General features: G+C 43.9%; 1 protein-coding gene across 1 annotated transcript; it reads right to left on the bottom strand.

Annotated features, from left to right (window-relative positions):
- Window positions 1-5,000: 5,000 nt before the first annotated feature.
- On the bottom strand, window positions 5,001-22,408 carry LOC134572494 (carnitine O-acetyltransferase-like). Its single transcript, XM_063431485.1, has 14 exons — window positions 22,247-22,408; window positions 19,843-20,073; window positions 19,572-19,690; window positions 18,088-18,141; window positions 17,840-18,005; window positions 16,605-16,779; window positions 16,180-16,358; window positions 15,891-15,991; window positions 13,329-13,457; window positions 12,271-12,393; window positions 11,781-11,916; window positions 8,929-8,991; window positions 6,346-6,483; window positions 5,001-5,598 (listed from the first exon to the last, which is right to left on the bottom strand). The coding sequence occupies exons 1-14, from the start codon at window positions 22,289-22,291 to the stop codon at window positions 5,383-5,385; spliced, it is 1,875 nt and encodes a 624-aa protein (XP_063287555.1). The 5' UTR covers window positions 22,292-22,408; the 3' UTR covers window positions 5,001-5,382.
- Between the last annotated feature and the right edge of the window lie 1,956 nt (window positions 22,409-24,364).

Genomic DNA, 24,364 nt, shown 5'->3' with positions numbered 1-24,364 from the left:
ACCAAGCAACTCTGCTGGTCTCTGAATATTCTGTTTTTGCAAGTATGCATCTAGTAGCTGTTTGAACATCTGTATGGACTCTGTTAAAACCACTTCTTCGGCACTCACCGCGAGCTCCGCAAGCTTTCAGCTTAAAAACGGCAAAAAACGACTATATTTAACCTCTACTCACCTAAATAAGCCCTATTCACCGTGTCCAACTGGCAGAGATGGGCAGAAAAAACAAAAAACAGAAGCCTGAGCAGCCCAGACCCGGCATGAGCATCGGAGATCTGTGGCGGCGCGCACATGGCGCCCAGGAGCACGATGTGGCCTCGTACACCGACTACTTCGAGGAGTCAGGTGAACAACCATCGGACCCTGATGAACCATGCTCACCCACTAAACAGACACCACCGCAGCCCACACAGCAGCCGGACTCAACCCCGATAACAAAAGCAGTGATGCAAGAACTGCTGGCGGAACTCCGTCGAAATATACAGACGGACGTAGCGGACATGAGAAGGGACATACAGGGCCTGACAGGCCGCACGGTCTCCCTGGAGCAGGACACCCGCAACCACTCGCAGCAAATAACCGGGCTGCAACAAGAAATACAATCACTGCGACTCCAGCACAGGGCCTTGGACCTAAAGATGGCGGCAATGGAGGACGCACGCCGCGCTCAAAATATTAAAATAAGGGGCATAGCAGACTCCATACTGGATGCAGAACTACCACATTACATAAGGCGCCTGATGACCGCACTGCTCCCACCGAGGCAGGCCAAAGGACTGTGCCTAGATGGAATATTCAGAATCCCCAAGCCGGCAACGGCCCCGGCAACAGCCCCAAGGGACCTGATTGTCAGGTTCCAGAAACGGCAAGATAAAATGGCTGTCCTGGCCGCCATTAAGGACAGCGCACCATATGCTTTCGAGGGCATGGCCCTCACTTTTTATGCGGATCTATCCAGGGGCACCATGGCCTGGCGAGCATCCCTTAAACCTTTCACATCCCTGCTACGCACGCATAACATCACCTACCGGTGGCGCCCGACCCACAAGCTTCAGGTGACACACGGAACAGCTATCATCTCGATAACGGACCTGCAGGAAGCGACGACGCACCTTTCATCACTGGGCCTTCAAGCAGACTTGACGCAGCAACCCCGCTCAGCTTCCCACCCCCACCAATGGAACCCAGCAACCTCAGGAACATTTGTCCCAAGGGGATCCAACCACGCGCCGAAGACGACGGCCCCGGCCTGACTACTCCCTGCAGACCAGCAGAACCACGCCAAACACTCCAACTGCAACCCTGGGGGTGCCGGAGGACTGTTCATAGTTTGCTGATTTTAATTTGTTGATTACCTGTTTTGTTTGCACCTTTCCATTGAGGTTCCCACGCGCCCACAGGGACACCCCCACAGCCACTTAGCACTCAGCCACACATAGCCCTACCGCACCCACGACCTTCCAAGAGGCCGGGATAATGGCCCTCACTTAACACCATCACCCACCGATACTGATTCCCACGGCCGAACCCCAAAGGGAAAGGTGGGAGACATGTAGAAAACTCCCTGTGGCTAAGGCAGTTCGCCTCCCCCCACTAGCACAGCTTACACCAGGCTATACAAACGGCGTACCGGGCAATTGCCCACTACTCTCCAAACATTCGTCTCACACACTATCAACCTATTGCTCAGACACCTAGTCTCTCATACGCCCATGGCTCACTTTGTCAGCGGCACACAAAAGAGACACTACCCTGCTCCTCAAGCATTCACACAGGTTGTTCAAGTTCGCCGTGATTTAGTTGAGTGATATATGCCTGTTTTTTTTTCGTTTTTTTTTATATACATATATATGTTTAATTCTGCTTGTTGCATATATACCTCCCTCGCTGATCTCTTGATCTTCCTATCTGGAAACGAGGGTGCCAATTGATCAACCGATCAGCAATGACTGTCACTCATATCGATTTGCCTACTAACTGTTATACCGCATTGTTGAATACAGATGGTAGCCGCACATTAGACTTATATATGCGCGTAACACTGTCACACATAGCTGTGCAGCACAGCCAAGGTGTACATAGCCTGACCAGCATGCTTACAGCACAAAACCTGAGACAGACCAACTGGAATTTAGTCATTGACCACATATATTTAATTTTAGTATATGCAATGATTCCTCTACTATCACTCTTTACTTATATATAAAAATTTGTGCAGAACCCTCCATATGCTGACCAACTGTTAACAAATGCTTAAGTATATGCTTGTCAAAGCTGTTGGGGCATGACAAGCCCACCTGTTATGATTTTCATGCACGCAAAAATAAAGAATTAAAAAAAAAAAAAAAAAAAAAAAAAAAAACACTTCTTCAGGCAGAGAATTCCACATCCTGATTGTTCTTACAGTAAAATAACCTTTCCTTTGCCTTAGACAAAATCTTCTTTCTTCTAGTCTAAACTAGTCATGACCTCGTGTCCTATGTAAAGTCTGGTTTGTGAATAGATTTCCACACAATGGTTTGTATTGGCCTCGAATATATTTGTATAATGTTATTATATCCCCTCTCAGGCGACGTTTTTCTAAACTAAATAGGTTTACATTTGTTAACCTTTCTTCATAGCTGATATGTTCCATTCCTTTTATTAATTTTGTAGCCCGCCTCTGCACTTTTTCTAGTGCCATAATATCCTTCTTTAGAACAGGTGCCCAAAATTGCACAGCATATTCAATGTGTGGTCTTACCAGTGATTTATAAAGAGGCAAAATGATATTCTCGTCCCGAGAATGAATGCCCTTTTTCATGCATGACAATACCCTACTGGCCTTGGCCACTGCTGATTGACATTGCACATTGTTGCATAGTTTGTTGTCTATAACAATTCCCAAGTCCTTCGTGTGTTGTTATCCCTAATTCGCTTCCATTAAGGGTATACGTTGCTTGTGTATTCTTTACGCCGAAGTGCATAACTTTGCATTTTTCAACATTAAATTTAATCTGCCATTTGAGTGCCCAGTCCTCCAGTCTATCTAAATCCCTCTGTAGCAAAGTAATATCTTGCTCACATTGTATTATTTTACAAAGTTTTGTGTCATCTGCAAACACTGAAACATGACTTTCAATGCTGTCTTCAAGATCATTTATAAACATGTTAAATAGAAGGGGTCCCAGAACAGACCCCTGAGGGACACCACTTGCCACCTCTGTCCAGCTTGAAAATTTACCATTAACGACAACTCTTTGTACTCTGTTTTTAAGCCAATGTTCTACCCAAGAACAAGCATTTTCATCTAGACCGATTTCCTTGAGTTTGAACACTAATCTTCTGTGTGGAACTGTATCAAATGCCTTGGCAGTTGGCAAAGTCCAAATAGATCACATCCACTGCAACACCCTGATCTATACTTCTACTTACTTCTTCGTAGAATGCAATCAAGTTAGTTTGACACGACCTGGGTGGAGGTTATTCCACATCCCTCACAAACCTTCAGCAAGTCACATGGGCCCTACCAAGATTACATTGAGGCCAGGCAGGACACAATATTCCAGGCCCCTTATTGGACAAACTGCAGGCACGCTCCACAGCCGCCAGGTCCAAACAGAGGACAGAGAGAGGCTCACGGACAGCATCGGGTAGGACACCTCAGGGCAGCGCAGCCACCCAAATGCTTCACCACACAAGCGACTGCCTGCCTAGGCCGAAAGCCATCAGAGGCATGACCTCGGGACATCGACCAAACAGGAGAAAATCCTACGCCGCTGGCGTACACCTCCTTGGTCTTCCAACCGCCCCTTGGGGGGCAAGGACTTAGCCGCAAAGAGGTACCAAGTCCATGGACAGAGGATGTCGGCTTTCACAAAGACCTGGAAGAATACCTCACTTACCTGTTGCCCCCATGCTGATCCTGGGCCCTCCATTCATGCTCGGCAGGCCTGCCGACCCAGGGAATCAGCTGAAACGACGACAGACCCGCAGTCTGGCAAGTGGACCCTGTGCGGAAGGCGGAGGCCATTAATTATTGAGTCCTACGCAAAGAACTCACTGCCTTTTTAAGTTAACGTTATGTGCCCTACTATCTCATATGTCTCTAGTGCAGCAATGTGTAACATCTTATGCCCAGTGGTACAAAGCCTGTTTCGTAAGATAGCCCAGCATGTTTTTTTTGTTTCCCATTACTGTGTGTGACAAGCCTCATTATAGAATAGTTAAGTATCTCATCCACGCATATGCCTTCTAGCGACAACGCACAGGTACTATAGGCCTACTTTTGACTACATCTTACAATAATATGTAGTATTTACCAGCATGTTCTCTTACTCTCTTTAACCCATTAAGGACACGTGACATGTCATGATTCCCTTATTATTCCAGAAGTTTGGTCCTTAAGGGGTTAATATAAAATTGTGCTGTTTCATCGCAGTTGTACATATCTTAGCTCTACATACTAAATCTGTCTGCAAACTACCTGTATAATTGTGTCATTTAATGTGCCTGCTGCTGTTGTTGGGAGATTGTATACTATTCAGCACTACAAAAATAAACATTTACAAAAAAAATGATAACCTCAGGTGTCTCCGTCAGCCAAGGACTGAGAAATTTTAACCAAATGTTTTTTACGGTCAGCCCAAACACACCAGCACAGGTCCATTATCTGTACCCACAGACCACGAGTGGCTATGGAGGCATCTTCTGTCCTATCAGGTTCCACATTTTGCCATTAAAGCCCCAGACGCACAATGAACCACACTGAACATTATCAAAGAAGAAGCTGCTGCAGTCTTTTTATTATTACATTCAAAACATTGTAAAAAAGATGGACAAATAAAAATGTGGTCTTTTGAGGTTATAGTAGTTTTAATTTCACAATCAAACCTTATAGCCCCGTCCACACTTTCTTCCCCTCAACTTATTTTTCTCTTTTAACCCCCTTTTATACCACTTTGGTTTTTCTCACCAACTTACTGTGTCTTAGTTATTGTTTCAACTTTTTTCTTTTCCCTGTACTTTCCCCTGAATTTCGCATTTTGACAACCTATCCTTCCTTTCACCAACATTTAGGCTCCTCTCTATGTTTACCCTTCTTTCAATCCCACCATCCAGTTGCATATCATTTTCCTTCATCGAGCATCTCTAGTAAATAGCAATTAGATAAGGGAAACAAAACCAATGAAATCGTAATAAATCATTTGTTATATTGTTTATGTTTTATTTCTAATATTGGAGTCCGTTCCTTTGGTAAACTGTCACCACAGCACACATCCCTCAGCCTTTTGGTTTTGTGTTTTTTAAATGAGAGACAAATACGGAAAAACTGAAAAATACATCCCAGCAGTCAGAGACATCCTCTCTCAGAGAGGAACATCTCCTTGTAGAAAGACCTTCGGCTTAGTCTTCCCCAGGTCGGCACTCCAGGATGAGGGCATGCATATCTCTTAGAGCCACCTGTAAAAAGTCTGATAGTCTCTGGGCATCAGTCTCTTGACAGCAATCAAAGGCGGACACACAAACTGTGATATTGTCTTCAGAAGGCGCAAAGCAAACGCTGTAACCATCGGGAACCAAAGGTCCATAGCACATCACACAATCCATAGGAGAAGACACCTGAAGGAGGAAAGTATTAATATTATCGCTCCGAGTGTGAAAAATTTGAGGAGTTTTAATAGCAGCGTTACAACGGCTACATATGAATACATTCTAAAGATGATTAAAGTTACTGCGACAAAAATTATAATTTTGTTTTTTTAAAACCTTCACTTATTTAAAAAACAAAACACTCAAACACACTGCTGTACAATATCTGCATATCTTAAAGAAACAAAATTCACACAAAGCAGATCCGAGCAATATTGTGTGTCCACAGGACTCCTGGAATTCAACTCAAAATATGCAAATGAGGAAAGACAACATTCATCTTTACAGTTTTCCAACACATATTTCTGTAGGCTCCCCTTGCGATGACCTATATTCTAATTCAGTTCTTTATATCAATTTACAGATTACAAACAGAATGAATTAACGTTGAGCCTTTCGCTGCACCGTTTCACCCTTTTGGGGCTCGTCAGCATAGCGCCGGTTATGGCTTAGAAATCAGAAACCTCAAGATAAACATTAGTTAAATGAGAAATTCTTAACAAAGAGGATATTCATGGCAGGTAGAGTAAAGAAATGCAGAATTCCCAGCTCATTACATTTTCCCATTTAGAAGTATTGCGTACAAGATCCGTATAATCATCTGAACATTTTTCTTCTATTCACATAATTACTGGATAAATAACACCCAGATGGATTTCTTAGAACCATTAGCAGCTCTGGTTGTTATTTGCATATTGCACGTACACAGATACACACCTGTCCTGTGAATAGCTTCCAATGAGTAGAGACTGCATAGGATGTGTCCATCAGGATGGATGGAAGCGCAACTCCAGAGGAAATACACAGCTTCTTCATAGCCAGGAGAGCGCCATCTACTGACTGTCCCTGTAACACCTGCAAAACATTGGCCCATTATAAAGGCTAAGGCACATTCGAGTCAAAACAGTCATGTCTTGGCTTCAAATATTAACGAAATATGACTTTTAAAAGTAGATTTAACGGCTAGAGAATACAATTCTATTTTTTAGTTCTATATTCACATAGTATTAAACTAGGCAAATATTTGAGATCAGCCCCACTATATATGGGCATCGCTCATCGCAGCATGCTCCTACCACAAACAGTAACCACACTAGCACCCGCTTCAATGTAGTGTATATTTTAAGCACACACAGTTAATTGAGAGACCTGCTTTACATGTACGGTATACATACTGTGTCGTAGCATACTGTGATAAGCCTAAAATGTGCAATGTTTTCTACTGTCACATACATGTTTATACCTACTGTTCAACATATGATATGCTTCCCATTTCCATTTTCTTACAATGGACACACTACGCCTGAATAACCTATTGAAAAATGTGCAGGACTGAACTATGCCATACTGATACCCTTGTTGAAACACCGATACTTCTATGCACTATGATGGCTTTGAATGCATAATTGTTAATTCCTTGCACAAACAAAATAAAGAATAATAAAAAAAATATTTGAAATCAGATTTTTATGTTCTGTTTGCAACACCACATCTTGCTGGTCAGATCACATGATGCATTAAACAAGAGGGGTTTTCGTTATATGTGAGATTTGATGCAACGTAAAATGAGAATGGCCAAGCTGGATTTCATAAACGTATTATATGACAAACACAACACGGCATGTAAAGGGTTAAGGATGGACATAAGCCATTGTTATCACTGGGTTCAGCATTAGCTTCTTTGATTCGAAAATACATTTTTTTTTTATTGATGTCTGGTTTAAAGAAATACACTGTTTCTCCTCATAACGAGCACAGGGTCTGCATGGGGAGTTGATGGGGAATTGCATTTAGAGATAGCTGTCACTTCCAGACAATTCATAATTTCCAAAGTTGCAGAATTGCTTTAGTGGTGATGTTTACAGTGCTACACTGTGCGTCAAACCTGGTACGGCGTGACGGTAATTGGCAAACAGTGACATGCCCCAGGAATGCTGGCTGAAGAAGACCGATGCCAATCCTGCCATTTATTCATTGGCTGAGAGCGTTGGCCAATGAATGAACCTCCATACATGGAATAGGCACAAAATATACATAAACCATCCTGGGAAGCTAAAGAAACCTGCTGGACGTGGAGTTACACCTGTGGCAGCAAAATTAAATATTATATACAGCGTTTCAAACTGAGATGCTAGACATTCAGGGTCCTTGCACCATAACTATTTCAGAACAATGATGTGGCCATGATGCTTGGAGAACCCTTAAATGGATTGACACTAGCCCCAAGAATCATTCACGCTGCTGGGAAGAACTTTTTTTTTTTTTTTAATTCTTTATTTTTGAGTGCAGGTAGTTTAGTACATACATGCCAGTAAAGCCACAACAGCAATAACCGGTCATTCTTGGTTACCAGACATATGACATTAAATGATACTGCACAGTTTTATATTAATAGAGCTTAACTTAAAGCATAAACATTATTAAAAGAGAAAAGACAAGTGTAAAAAGCAAAAAGAGAGTATTATCATACAATAACTTCAGTCCCATAGGTCTAAGGATAGTGACATGTTACGGTGGCTGTAGCGGGGGCCTACCCCTTCGGGTTAAATGGTGCAACCATCTTGCTAGGGCATTATAGGTAACTCGGTGTATGCGCACCAACGAGGCCGTATCAGCCTATACCGGCCATTGTAGTTTAACGAAATGGTGGGGTTGAGTGATAATGCCCATGTTTAAATTGGTTGAGCTTAACCGTAAGTGAGAACAGTCTTAAAAGATAAAAAGTTAAAAAGATAAAACATCGCTGGAAATAACAGAGTGATGTTATTTTAGTATCTACCCCATAAGTCAAAGGAGGGTGAGAAGTGTAGGGGTCAGTGGCAGGGGTATACACCATTAGGTATGCTGGCTTAGCCGACCTGCGGAGGTGTTGCAACTCATGAGCTGGGAAGAACTTTTCATGAGTCACCCAACAGTATGAAGAATGAATGGGTCGCTGGTAAAAAGTGCCAGGTCCAAACATTGTTGCTAGTTAGGACGACTATTATTATTATTATTATTATTACCATTTATATAGCGCCAACAGATTCCGTAGCGCTTTACAATATTTTGAGAGGGGGGGGGATGTAACAATAAATAAGACAATTACAAGAAAACTTACAGGAATAATAGGTTGAAGAGGACCCTGCTCAAATGAGCTTACAGTCTATAGGAAGTGGGGTATTAGAAACATTAGGATAGGAAATATCAAGTAGGAGTGAAGCAGAGCTGGAGGAGAGAGCAAAGCACTATCAGACTAGACAGATATATGGGAGCCCAACCCCCTAACCCATTAATGAGAAAGGCTCCACCATCACTTACCTGCTCCGTGGAATCCTGGTAAGTCTTCACTGCCCTTAACAAGAGAGAGAGCTTCTCTTCTGCCTAGAACACAAACACAATGATTCTGATGGGTTAATATTCACTAAACAGCATGTTGTGGTGAATTGGAGAACAGAGTTGAGGATTTAGGATTAATCACCAGTTCTGTTCCGGTTAGGATATCAAAACATCATGGACCATTAGTGGTTCCTAAGCACACAGCCGGGATGCATGGCGATAAAGTTTGCTATATTTGTCAAGGTAAAACCAGGTGCAATTCAAGAGCCAAGTACTAAATAATGGCAGTCACCATGGAAACCAGGAGAAACTCTCTCAACATGTGTCACGTGACTCCAGAATAGAAACCTGTTTTACCGTCATAAACATGGCTTATTGATATGGGCTGTTTCTGGGTGTTAAAGTCCACAAACGGTAAACTGCCACGTCCAATAGTTTCCAATCCTGGTGGCCCAAGACCTTGTTAGAAGACGTTTTCCTGGTAGAACAAGCTTATACGGAAATAAACCATTAATAAACAATTAGCTTCTAAAACATGTTCAATGATCACAACAAACTCTCACCAGCCCTCTCCTCCTAGAATTAATCACTGATTCAGCTATTCACAATGGAGAAAAGGACACAACAACATTCAAACAACAGAAACAGAAGTCTCCCAGTGTTGTTGGGGCAAGCTGAATGAATTACATTATCTACGGTTGAAGAATTTTGCTTGAGGGGTCTTGTCCCAACTTCCATTTGTTGATTTTGGCGATGAGTCAAACGAGGCTCTCCTGGCACGGAATCCAAGCTCGCAGTGAAATGCAGTGATTCACACAGTTTGTAAACACATCAGCTCACAGACGCACTAGCGAAGCTTTCAAACTCGGAGAGATACAGGTTAATGGATGCAGAAACAATTCAATTCATTCTGCCCCCAGCAACCATAACAAGCTCTCATTTCCAGGTGCTCTTCGCACTTGTCCATCATCAGAAAGTGCTACAGATCTAATCACAATTGCAAAAAAAAGGAATTACCCCAAACACGGGTCTGAATGTGGGTAATGGCACAGTCCACATACACAGGAAAAAAAACTGCAGACCCATCTAATCTGGATATTTCTGTCCAGGATAACGCTACACCTGTCCCATGTACCTTGAAATCACTTTATAGCCAATCGTTATACGCATAATACCCAATAAAACACAGAATAGCCAAGCACAGCGTAATATTCAATATCCAAACATAGCAGAACCATGCTTTACATTTACTATCCATGCAGAATTCCTACTGCAGCCTGACTCCATAGTGCCATATTTAAACCCCTTTTGGCATCTATAGAGAAACAAATATTTTAGTAACTTTTTCTGTGGCCGATAAATGGGTAATCATACCCTGTTGGATTTCATATTCATTTTTCTTTGCTTAATGTAAGTTAATTTTTAATACTTTAACTGGACAAAGGCTTCACTATACCAGGATCTTGTAACAAAGAAATGACTGTATAATGTTTACTATAGCGAATAGTATAATATTACCAGGATCCGCGCCACCTACTGGCTGCTTGTGCAATAGCTGAGATTTGATCCAACATAAATTAGGACAATGGAACCTGATGATACAGAAGGTGTGAATACATACAGGCAGACTGAATATTAAAGGACAGATAAAGGACTGCGTATTACAGTAAGCCTTTACAGGTTTCCTGGATGCTGGAGCGCAGGAGTTCAGGATTTCACCATTATTCACTATGTAAACAGTGAGAAAGTTCTTAAAGTAACACTCCACCGCCCAAAAAGAAACTAAATAAAAATCACTGTTTAGTAAATATATCCTAAAACAAAAGCTTGCAGGCATTTAATTATACATTTTTTTCATTGGGAGATTATCTAAAAACAGCTGCCAGAAGCTGCATTTCTCTTATCTGCTGCCTTTGCAATCCCTCCCCTTCTAACCCCGCCCAGACTTTCTGTGGCTGTCCAATCACAGACTTACCAATGCAGCTCAATGAGAAGTCTTTGCAAGGCTCACTGTTATGTTACAAACACTTTAAAATCGTATACACTGCATATGCAGTATTTGCAGATATCTCAATTTTTAATTTTGATCAAAGGGACACTGTAGGCACCCAGACCACTTCAGCTCATTGAAGCGGTCTGGGTGCAGTGTCCCTTTTGCACCTAGTGCTGCAGTGTAAAACATTGCCGTTCCAGAGAAACTGCAATCTTTACATTGCAGCACCAAGTCTGCCCGCAGTTACTGTCTACCAGACAGCCAATGGAGGCGCTTCATGGATTGAAAAGGACCTTTGGTCCGGCATCTGACACTGGACATCCTCACGCTCTGCATTGATTCAATGCTTTCCTATAGGGAGGTCTAATGTGTGTGCGGCATTTGATGTGCCTGCGCGTTAGCAACCGCTCATCGCGGGACGTCGGAGCATCACCCCAGTGCTGAGGGACATCGGCACTGGGATCAGGTAAGTAAATAATGGGTTTTTAACCTTTTATTTTGCGGTTTGGGGGGGGGGGGGGGGGCGAGAGGGAGGGGGGAGACAGAAGGAGCTATAGTGCCAGGCATACAGCTTTGTATTCCTGGCACTACAGTATCCCTTTAAGAAAAAAAAAGAAAAAAATTTAGCAGCTTTTTGGTAAAGAATAGTGAAGTTATCCTTCAGAACACCTGCTTATACAGCTTGAAAATCTTTGCTGTGCTCAACACACAAGCAAATCAAGTGGACCTTTATATAACGTGCAGATTGACGCTCTCTCTTTAAATATCCCTACCATAAAACCAAGATATCAGCATGATGAAAACCTTCAGCCACTATTTAACAACCTTGTGTGTGACATACCTTTTTGCTTGGGTCGTCTGCAGCTTTTACAAATTCCAAAATCTCTGGAGAAGTACAGCGCACGACATCTGATCGCCCCCGATGAAAGGCTCGCATTGAGACCACCTCACATGTAGCACAGAGATCTCCATGTAACCTGAGAGACAGAATAAAGATCTTAAAGCCATCATCAATATCTGGCCAACAAACCTACTGGAAGAATTTCAAACTCACTGCAAGTATTTGACCTCTCATTCCTGACCTTCTCGCACAGTCTAGATCAGGAGGTCTAAATTCAGCCCTCATTTCCATGGAATTGATTATATTATGACTGGACAGCCAATGCCTTGATGTCTAGCAGATTAGCAGAGCTCACCGTAGATCTCTTTGTACTAAATACAACGTTCTAGGCTACCTTTGGACAAGGTGTTATAGGTTAACCTTCCATGGTAGATGTAGGAGCCTCATTTAACCTCCTCTTTAGCAGTTTGTTTATAACCACAGTATTTACCTGTAATACCCCAGCTGGAGGCAGACCTGCAAGAAAGCTCCAGGTCTCAAGCTGTGTTTCCGAGGAAAACTTTTTCCAAAATCAGGAAAGGTGAAACAGCAAATGTCCAGATCACTGACCAATCTGTAAAGGGGAAGAAGACAGAAACATAGAAACATAGAAACATAGAATGTGACGGCAGATAAGAACCATTCGGCCCATCTAGTCTGCCCAGTTTTCTAAATACTTTCATTAGTCCCTGGCCTTATCTTATAGTTAGGATAGCCTTATGCCTATCCCACGCATGCTTAAACTCCTTTACTGTGTTAACCTCTACCACTTCAGCTGGAAGGCTATTCCATGCATCCACTACCCTCTCAGTAAAGTAATACTTCCTGATATTATTTTTAAACCTTTGTCCCTCTAATTTAAGACTATGTCCTCTTGTTGTGGTAGTTTTTCTTCTTTTAAATATAGTCTCCTCCTTTACTGTGTTGATTCCCTTTATGTATTTAAATGTTTCTATCATATCCCCCCTGTCTCGTCTTTCCTCCATGCTATACATGTTAAGATCCTTTAACCTTTCCTGGTAAGTTTTATCCTGCAATCCATGAACCAGTTTAGTAGCCCTTCTTTGAACTCTCTCTAAGGTATCAATATCCTTCTGAAGATAGAACAAATGAATGAAACATGTTTATTTATTGCTTCATTACTGAGACTTTCTAAGACCCCACCTTGTACGGTACTAGTCAAACCAATCATCGTAAGAACCAACTATTCATTGTCACAGCCAGCCCTGCCATAATTCTACAATAGCAGACAAATCCCATCCCACCATTGTAACCATACGTATCCCATTTTACTATTGATTAACATAAAATAATCCCCTGGGCTAGCCCATTGCAGGACTGAACACTCACTACTGGTTCATGAATGCGGTCTTTACATATACCCGCTATTATACTCCTTCATTTTTATCTGCCTGCTATTGTTTTGATTGTGCTTTCCATTAACCCACTCTCCCATCTCCGCTGGTTCGTCTCTGTCCTCACCCTCATCCTGAAACCATTTGCACTCACATGTCCAGGTTCTGCTTGGCCTGCTCTATGTGCTGCTTGATGTCAGGGGGGAAACTGAAATAGAGTTTCCTTGGAGGTGGGAGGCGGATCAGGGGTGTTCGTGGTGGTACCAGGGTGGGGCCCCTAGAACTGGAAAGGTGTTGGAGTCAGAACACAGCCCTGCTACACAGGAACAGGTATTAATCACGAACATGAAACCCTACAACGGCTACATGGACTGAGCATATACTAACCCTACAACGGCTACATGGGCTGAGCATATACTAACCCTACAGCGGCTACATGGAGTGAGCATGAACCAGTCCTACAGCAACTACATGGACTGAGCATGAACCAACCCTACAGCAACTACACGGTCTGAGCATGAACCAACCCTACAGCAACTACACGGTCTGAGCATGAACCAACCCTACAGCAACTACACGGTCTGAGCATATACTAACCCTACAGCAACTACACGGACTGAGCATGAACCAACCCTACAGCGGCTACATGGAGTGAGCATGAACCAGTCCTACAGCAACTACACGGTCTGAGCATGAACCAACCCTACAGCGATTACACGGTCTGAGCATATACTAACCCTACAGCAACTACACGGTCTGAGCATATACTAACCCTACAGCAACTACACGGACTGAGCATGAACCAACCCTACAGCGGCTACATGGAGTGAGCATGAACCAGTCCTACAGCAACTACACGGTCTGAGCATGAACCAACCCTACAGCAACTACACGGTCTAAACATGAACCAACCCTACAGCAACTACACGGACTGAGCATGAACCAACCCTACAGCGATTACACGGACTGAGCATGAACCAACCCTACAGCGATTACACGGGCTGAGCATGAGCCAACCCTACAGCAACTACACGGACTGAGCATGAGCCAACCCTACAGCAATTACACGGGCTGAGCATGAATCAACACCTACAGCAACTAGACGGACTGAGCATGAACCAACCCTACAGCGACTACACGGACTGAGCATGAACCAACCCTACAGCAACTACACAAACTGAGCATAAACCAACCCTACAGCAACTACACGGGCTGAGCATAAACCAACCCTACAGCGACTACACGGACTGAGCATGAACCAGTCCTACAGCGACTACACGGACTGAGCATGAACCAGTCCTACAGCGACTACACGGACTGAGCATGAACCAGTCCTACAGCAACTACACAGACTTATCATAAACCAACCCTACAGTGACTACACGGGCTGAGCATAAACCAACCCTACAGCGACTACACAAACTGAGCATGTACTAACCCTACAGCAACTACACGGACTGAGCATGAACCAACCCTACAGCAACTACACGGACTGAGCATGAACCAACCCTACAGCAACTACACGGACTGAGCATGAACCAACCCTACAGCAACTACACGGACTGAGCATGAACCAACCCTACAGCAACTACACGGACTGAGCATGAACCAACCCTACAGCAACTACACGGACTGAGCATGAACCAACCCTACAGCAACTACACGGACTGAGCATGAACCAACCCTACAGCGATTACACGGACTGAGCATGAACCAACCCTACAGCGATTACACGGGCTGAGCATGAATCAACACCTACAGTGACTATGCAGACTGAGCATGAACCAACCCTACAGCAACTACACGGACTGAACATGAACCAACCCTACAGCGACTACGCAGACTGAGCATGAACCAACCCTACAGCAACTACACGGACTGAGCATGAACCAACCCTACAGCGACTACACGGACTGAGCATGAACCAACCCTACAGCAACTACACGGACTGAGCATGAACCAACCCTACAGCAACTACATGGACTGAGCATGAACCAACCCTACAGCAACTACATGGACTGAGCATGAACCAACCCTACAGCAACTACATGGACTGAGCATGAACCAACCCTACAGCAACTACATGGACTGAGCATGAACCAACCCTACAGCAACTACACGGACTGAGCATGAACCAACCCTACAGCAACTACACGGACTGAGCATGAACCAACCCTACAGCAACTACATGGACTGAGCATGAACCAACCCTACAGCAACTACATGGACTGAGCATGAACCAACCCTACAGCAACTACATGGACTGAGCATGAGCCAACCCTACAGCAATTACACGGACTGAGCATGTACTAACCCTACAGCAACTACACGGACTGAGCATGAACCAACCCTACAGCAACTACACGGACTGAGCATGTACTAACCCTACAGCAACTACACGGACTGAGCATGAACCAAACCTACAGCAACTACACGGACTGAGCATGAACCAACCCTACAGCAACTACATAGACTGAGCATGAACCAACCCTACAGCAACTACATAGACTGAGCATGAACCAAACCTACAGCAACTACACAGACTGAGCATGTACCAGCCTTGGCGTAGCTACACAATTTACTTTATAAATATTTTAGTTTATGGAATTTAGTTACTTAATTTACATCACCAATGATAAATACAGAAAGTGCTGCTAATCAGTCAGTAAAAACAGTAATCATTCAATATTTACTGCAAGCCTGCGTACTTACATACCAGTACTCCAAGACATGGCGTAGCATCGTCAGGACCGCCGAGGCATCAGCTGTCGCCTGGTCGTATATCAGTCCACACGTCCCATCCTCCCCCACCACGAACTGCAGGGAGTCACACTCAGTGTCACTGTGATGTAGGGAGGTATTGGTGCAGGAAGGAGTTAGTGTAGCGGTGAGGAGTTAGTGGAGTGACACACATACAATACAGTGACAGGTTAGCAAGGCAGAGGTAAAATATAGTGGGTTGAGAGGGTTAGCAGGTAGGGCTAGGTAATGGAATATCTAAGCACCTGCAGGGTCTTGTCAAACCAGCGATTCCCGCTGTTGGCATGGCTCCCTCCTCCATGCAGCATCTGAGCGGCAGTGCGGCTGCTGTACAGACCTTCGGAGTACTTCAGTGCCGTGGCATCAAGACACAGTGTCAGGATGCTCTGCTGGATACTGCGCACAGACTCCCTGTTCAACCGGTCTGTAGAGAGAGTGGACACAGTATATGCTCTGCGTTGTGGGTGTACATCACATCCATTCATTTCTACTGAGATCAGCTTCGTACTTTGTCTAATACGGACCCACAATACAGTTGTACTCACTAGATCTCCGTACTGTGCTGCAGCTCCCTCTGCTACTCCCAGACATGAGCACAATGGTAAACTCATTACATTCTACTATGAGGCCTCAGCCTGCTATTTCAGTATTGACCCTCAATCATAATTACCTCGGATGAGGGCGGAATACGCTCTTCCCCAGCTGTTACGGTGGTCTGTGGTCAGCACCCCCACAGGTTCTTTGTCGGTCTTATAAGAGTGTTCTCGTAGGAAGACCATTTGCTGGTGTATTTGGTCCTCAGTGAGTGGCGTTCCATCACTATTATATACGTCCAACTGGAAGAACTATAGGAACAACATGGACGTGGGGGAAAGTAGAAAGATGAGATCACTGAGTTTGAGGGGACAGACGTGGCGTTAAATGGAGAGGACGTAGTGCACAATGGGAGAGTGGTGTAAAAAAGAGGTAGAAGGAGCAGCTGGATGGAAGCTGGATGGTGAGAAATAGAGAGAGCAAGAGAAGGAGAGAGGTGTATGAGAGGGATGGGGGAAGTAAGAGAATGGAGCACGGTGTATGAGGCTACTTGGGGAGCCGGAGGTATAGAGGAGGAGTACAGTGAAGTTAAATGGAAATGTGTGTAGGAGGAGGGTAATACGACTTGGTAGATGTGTGTAGGAGGAGGGTAATGTGACTTGGTAGATGTGTGTAGGAGGAATGGGGTAGTAGGAGAAGGGGGCTGTGTGGAGGATGATGATGGGAGTATGAGAGAGGTGTGTAGGGTTAGGTGAAATGTGAGATGAAAGTTTGTTAGAAGAATAGTACATTATATGGAGATCCGCAGGGTCATGGTGGACAACATCGCACCTGAAAACATTCTAAACAGAAACTTATATAAACCTGTAGATAATCAAGATACAAAGCGACACAAATGCTGACAAAGTAAGGGGACAAGCAACAGAGCTGTAGACAGTGAAGGTGGAGAATGATTGAACAATGGAGACAGTCAAGATGGAGAGTGAGACCGTCTTGGAGGCCGCCAAGGTGGAGAATGACAGAGCCATGGAAATAGTGCTCCCCTAAGAGACAGTCATGGCTAGTGAGTGACAAACCCCTGGAGATATTCAAAGTGAAAAGTGAGAACCATAGAAACAGCTAAAGTGACAACAGATACAGAAGAGCAAGATGCTCCAAGACAGTAAGAGCGGAGAATGAGACAGCCATGGAGAGAGTCAAAGTTGAGAGTGACACAGATAGAGTCAAGGTGGAGAGTAACACAGTACATGGACATGGTCAAGGTGGAAAGTGACACAGCAAGTGTGATATAGTGGGGCATTCTATGAGAGACAGCTGGAGAATGTAGTCTAGTGGGGCACTCTCAGAGAAAGCTGGAGAGCTCTGTGTGACCTGGTAGTTTCTGCAGACTGTCACATGATGAGGACCGGCCTTGTGACGAGGCTGCAGCAAGACACGGTCTCTCTTGTATCCCGGTTCCCTGCATGATCCAAAGAAATTGTGATACTGGTCTTGACAAAGATTGCGGCCTCTCCATAGCTCTGGGAGTCCTTCGGGGCTGAGTCACGAAAAGAAGACATGGATGAGATGAAAAATAAAGAGAAAGCCATCGGCATAAAAAACAAGAAAAAGAAACACACCTCTCAATCTTCGCTTTGAAATCCAGAACACCAGAAATTAATTTTGCTGCAAACCTAGAAAGCAACAACAAGTTTTGATAACTGATAGTGAATGGTAACCCAACAACAACAACAACTATAAAAGGCCTATCCCACAGAGAAAGACAGAATGTTAGCCACAGAGTTATTCAATAAACCATGAACTATCGAAAACTCACAAAGGAATTGCTAATAAAAAGGTGACATGAAGAATGTATCCAATTGGGCTATTTTAGCATGGTTTAGAGAATCCTTCTCAGTTTTGAATAAAAAAAAATCAGTTTATTCAGTAAAATCATCCGTGCAACAAACTAAAAATTTGAATCATAAAATTCTGGGTAAAAGAGGTGACCAGGAAAAATTCTCCTGTTTAGATATACGTTGGGTAATTCACCCCACATTTTGTAATTTGGATTTTAATTCACTACAATTTGAAGATGAGTTATTAAGCCTAAGTCTTGTTTAGCTTAACCTGCGAGCACTCAAACAGTTAAGCACACAGGTAGGTCAAAGTCACACACATACAAAAATAAGTTGCATGACTTGTTTTGACACAAAAATGTAACGATTTTATTAAATGCTATAAATTTCCAGGACTGTTCACTAAACGGGCAGATATAGGATCACAGCAGCAAAGTTGGACGTTTCTTCCCAAATTTTGTCATTTGATTGTCAGCTCACTTAACTGAGAAATGTTGAGAATTAATAGCACCACTAAAAGTTTTTGATGAGATTAAGTGGTTATAGTGTAGTAGCCCCTTTAGTTTTAACACATTGCTGTTTAGCAGGTACAGCAACATTATAATTGCAGGGTTAAACACACCTCTAATGTATGTCTTCCTGACTGCCACTAGAGAGATTCCCTGTGATAAGTCAGTCAGACTCGGCTCTCAGTCAAATGCTGCTCCTAAAAAGCTAAAAAGCATGCGATTGGTGTAACGTGGCAATTTGCCGCGCATGCACACTAGCCTCCCAATGCTTCTCTATGGGAAAGCACTGGATTGGCTGAGATCATCAAGAAGGATGATGTCAGTCGAGGAAGGGATGTGGCAGGATATCTACATAGTTAGTAGGACGCCATCGCATTTGCAATATAGGTTTGTATCCCCAACGCTATAGTGTGCCTCTAGAAGTAAAAATAGCAAAACTGAAGAAATTCTCCCACTACGCTATATTTCATTTAGTTAATTTTGTCTTATTATTCCATAATTCCCCGTTTAGTGAATAGACCCATTATATACAATTTCTGAACTCTTGCCACGGCTGGTGGAGGAGTATGGGGGTTTTATGGACACTGGGCCTGAAGGCTGACAATTCATGACACAGAGAGATGCTGAAAGACCTTGATTGCTTGTAAACCTATTACTGTATCTGAGGGTACCAGACAAAGTCTCAGTTTCTGGTTACACATCATCGATCTTCCTGTGTTTTATTTCTAAATGTGACGAGATCCATTAATGAGGTACCTTAGCTGTCCTTTCCAGTCTTTGTATTCTCTCTGGGGGAGAATGACAGCTGGGCTGGAATGCACAGGAAGAGGCAGGTGGTTTTCAAGGTATATAGCCTGCTGCCTCCAGTCTGTCAGCTAAGGAGCAGAGGAACGATGGTGGGGAAACAAAAAACATGAGAAAATGGAACAGAGAGCAAGGAATTAAAGTAGAAGGATACAAATATTTTATTACATTGTGCATGGGTTGGCCTGCGTATGTGTTAGACTGCTAGCTCCTATGGTCTCACCCAGTTATCAGTGCGTTCCGCCCTCCGCTGTAGTTGTTGCTCTAGCTCTTCTGCCTGTCCCCTGGGGCGTAGAAATTCCTGCATCAGTTCTTGTGTGCTCTCCAGCTCTTCCTCCGTAACCAACGGCTGGAGGGAGCGCAGGTATCGAGACAGGATCTTAGACAGATTGGGGACAGGCTGGTGAGGAAGGGGCGAGGGGACATGGTACCTGCGGAGAGGGGGTGAGGGCAGCTGGGGAGCAAGAGTATAAATTAAAGTATGAGAAACACAATGAATCCCAAACCCAAAATAATGGTGAATCACCATAATGCACAGGAAATGTAAATCAGGCTACAGGGGCCATAATGCACTGCAAAGCCAGAACTAAAACAGGCTACAGGGGCCATAATGCACTGCAAAGCCAGAACTAAAACAGGCTACAGGGACCATAATGCACTGCAAAGCCAGAACTAAAACAGGCTACAGGGACCATAATGCACTGCAAAGCCAGAACTAAAACAGGCTACAGGGACCATAATGCACTGCAAAGCCAGAACTAAAACAGGCTACAGGGACCATAATGCACTGCAAAGCCAGAACTAAAACAGGCTACAGGGACCATAATGCACTGCAAAGCCAGAACTAAAACAGGCTACAGGGGCCATAATGCACTGCAAAGCCAGAACTAAAACAGGCTACAGGGGCCATAATGCACTGCAAAGCCAGAACTAAAACAGGCTACAGGGGCCATAATGCACTGCAAAGCCAGAACTAAAACAGGCTACAGGGACCATAATGCACTGCAAAGCCAGAACTAAAACAGGCTACAGGGGCCATAATGCACTGCAAAGCCAGAACTAAAACAGGCTACAGGGGCCATAATGCACTGCAAAGCCAGAACTAAAACAGGCTACAGGGGCCATAATGCACTGCAAAGCCAGAACTAAAACAGGCTACAGGGGCCATAATGCACTGCAAAGCCAGAACTAAAACAGGCTACAGGGACCATAATGCACTGCAAAGCCAGAACTAAAACAGGCTACAGGGGCCATAATGCACTGCAAAGCCAGAACTAAAACAGGCTACAGGGGCCATAATGCACTGCAAAGCCAGAACTAAAACAGGCTACAGGGGCCATAATGCACTGCAAAGCCAGAACTAAAACAGGCTACAGGGGCCATAATGCACTGCAAAGCCAGAACTAAAACAGGCTACAGGGGCCATAATGCACTGCAAAGCCTGAACTAAAGCACGGACCATAATGCATTAAAAAGCCAGACCTAAAGCCGGACTACAGGGACCTTAATGCACTGCAAACTCACTGTTAGAGCAGGACTACGGGGACCATAATGCACTGCAAAGCCAGACCTAAAGCAGGATTACAGGGACCATAATGCATTGCAAACTCACAGAGCAGGACTACAGGGACTGTAATGCAATGCTGTCCTGAGTAAGGCTAAAGGGCCCACAATGCACGGCAAATCTAAAGTTAGAGTAGGGCTATAGGGCCCACAATGCACGGCAAATCTAAAGTTAGAGTAGGGCTATAGGGCCCACAATGCACGGCAAATCTAAAGTTAGAGTAGGGCTATAGGGCCCACAATGCACGGCAAATCTAAAGTTAGAGTAGGGCTATAGGGACCATAAATGGCAAATGCAGCATTAGAGCAGGGCTACAAGGGAAACACTGAATTAGAAAGAGGTCTGTATATCACAATAACTCAAAGCACACCCTCATACTGTACTCTATGGCATGGTTACATTACTCTGCAGCAGCTGTTAATGGAGTTGCCAGATCCACCGTGGTTTTCCAGCTATTTCCACATCCTGCATGGCAGCTCTGCCCATCAACACAAGGGATAACAATATGGTGGGTCTGGCACCACGAGGCTTAACCCCTTTAGGACCAAACTTCTGGAATAAAAGGGAATCATGACATGTCATGAGTCCTTAAGGGGTTAAAGCACCATCACAGTCCGCTCAGGTCTCAAAGAAGGTGGTGCTACAAGTCTCTGCTTGCTCAGTTAACTAAGGGTGGGCAAATGCAGCCTTCTGTGTTTTGCTGGAGTACAACTCCCATCATCCCGAGTCAACCATAGACTGGCTTTGAGTGATAGGTCTTGCAACCCAGCAAGAGCCAAAAGGATGCACTTGTCCTGCTTGGGATAAAGCAGGATGTGGCCAAAAGGTAGATCCACAACTGCTGCATAACTGCAACTCCCATGATGCTTTGCCAGCTGGTGTAAACAAAGAACACAGATTGGGGCTGTCTTGCAAGATAATGCCAATACTGCAAGCATCTAAAAGTCTACAAATTATTTTGTAGGTCTTCCCGGGCATATTGCTCTGCGTTATTCTGTAAACTTGCAGAGCACTCCAGCCATGCTCAGCACTGGGCAGCTGCAATGCTCTGCAGTCATCTCACCGTAGCCCTGAGGAGTGCTCTGCAGTGTATGAGATTTCGTATCATTGTCCCAGCTGGTCCACCTCCACTCGTGGACCCTTGGGGGGGATTTTTGATCTTCGGCTGAAGGTGCTAGAGGAGGGCCAGGCCTAGGGTGAGGGGCAGGAGCAAGTTACACACTTCCTGCAGGGTGGAGCTGGGAGGAGGGCCTAATGGTCTGTACACTGAGACTGAGTGGCCCTATTCACTAAAGTGTGAATTGTTGGGAATTCAAGGTAAATTCAAAAGGGGCATTCTAAGCACCAAAACCATTGTCATCATCATACAGTGGTTTTGGTGCACAGACCCTGTCCCTTTACTCGTACAATATACAACAGTCCTGTTTCAGAGAAAAGTCAATGTTTACATTTTGCCTAATCCATTTCTTTCATTGTTATCAGACTGTCAGCCACTAGAGGCCTGTTATGCCACCAAGCAGGTATAGTTACATAGTTACATAGCTGTCTAGGCTGAAAAAAAGACTAAAGTCCATTAAGTTCAACCCTGGAGCCCATTCTGTTATGAAAAGCATTTGTAGCTGTTTTTAATTATGCAACAAAAAAAAAAAAATCTTTCTTGACTCCATAATGGCAATCAGATTTCTTCTTAGATCAACAGCCTGTTTACATATCAGTTATATCCTTCAACATTCTCTCACAGAAAATGATTGGACTCAGTGATTCTCGATAAGAACCGTTGGATTGGAATTCAATGTCCCCCAGTGTTTGTCTATGAGAAGTGGAGAAGTACCAATGACTTCATTGGAGTCGGACTCGCTATAGAAGAGACTGTCCCAGCGATGGATTAAATGCGAGTTTTATAGCTTTTCATAACTCTTTTTATAGATATAAATAAGTGGGAGGCCGCAGTAATCTAAACAGAGCAATGGACATTCTAGCATCAACAATAAATGTTTTTTTAGTTACTGTGTTACCGAGTTCACTTAAAGCATTGTGTAAGTGTAACCTTTATTGGCTGATGAAAGCGAGATATTTTGCAAACGTTCAGGACGCTATGGTCCCTCCATCAGGCGTGTTTGTTAAATGAAGCTCAGACATATTTATACATCGTTTACAGGAAAAATAATGTAAATGCAACCAAACACACAAATAACAGAATGAAACAGTTTGTGATGAAAAATAATCACGTGAACGTGTGAAATCTCCAGGCAGTGTGAAAAACATATACACGGACGCTGCGTACTGCATGAACATGTGACCTGGGAACCATTGGGAGATATGCACACATCAAAGGAAACATTTAACCTCTTCAATGCTTCGAGGTCAGTCTCTGGCAATCTCACAGCAGTATAATGGTCCAAGATTGAATTATGCCTAGTACCAGAAGTCATGTGACAAACTGCTGGTATAACCAGAAATAAATGGCTGAACAAAGGAGGCAAATATATATTAACCGGTAGCGGTTACCTAAAGGGAGACTCCTACAGCATTTAGTTTTGCTAAATTGCTTTATGTGTGAAGACTGAGTGTCCACATTTTTTTTCTTTTTACAAATATAGCAGTTTTCAACAGAAATTAGTTATTTTATAAATTAACCTTATTACATCCCCTGGCTGTCAATCAGATAACAAATCCTGGTACTTCCTGGTTTGTTTAGCTCAGTGGAGCTGAACTCAAGAGGTGGCAATTACCCTGAACACCTGCTTGGCAAAAACTTTTCATTCACCTGCATTGGGAAGTTTGTGATTGGACAGCCGCAGAAAGACTGGGTGGGGTACAATAGATCTGCGGCTTCTGCAAACTGTCTTTATCTATACCTCCAATGAAAAAATGCTAAATGAAATGCATACATGTTTTCATTGGGGATATATCTACTAATCAAATATTTTTTTAAATGGGAAGCTTAAACAGAACTGAATCCTTCAAACTGAACTGAATCTCAGGGCTTCCTCTACTGTCTACATGTGAGAAAGAGACTACACACAGAAATATGGGGTGTTTGAATAATGCAGAGCTCCACAGCAATAAAACTCACAGTAATATGAAGTTAGGGTGCTCACGGGTCCCGGATCGCGCGGGACAGTCCTGCATTTTGTAGGTCTGTCCCGGGTCCCAGGTCCCGAGCACCTTCATTCAGGGA

This window comes from Pelobates fuscus, chromosome 9 (genome assembly GCF_036172605.1).
Source record: "Pelobates fuscus isolate aPelFus1 chromosome 9, aPelFus1.pri, whole genome shotgun sequence".
Classification (NCBI taxonomy): domain Eukaryota; kingdom Metazoa; phylum Chordata; class Amphibia; order Anura; family Pelobatidae; genus Pelobates; species Pelobates fuscus.
The sequence above is the reverse complement of the archived record's forward strand: the minus strand, read 5'-3'. Positions and strand labels throughout refer to the sequence as shown.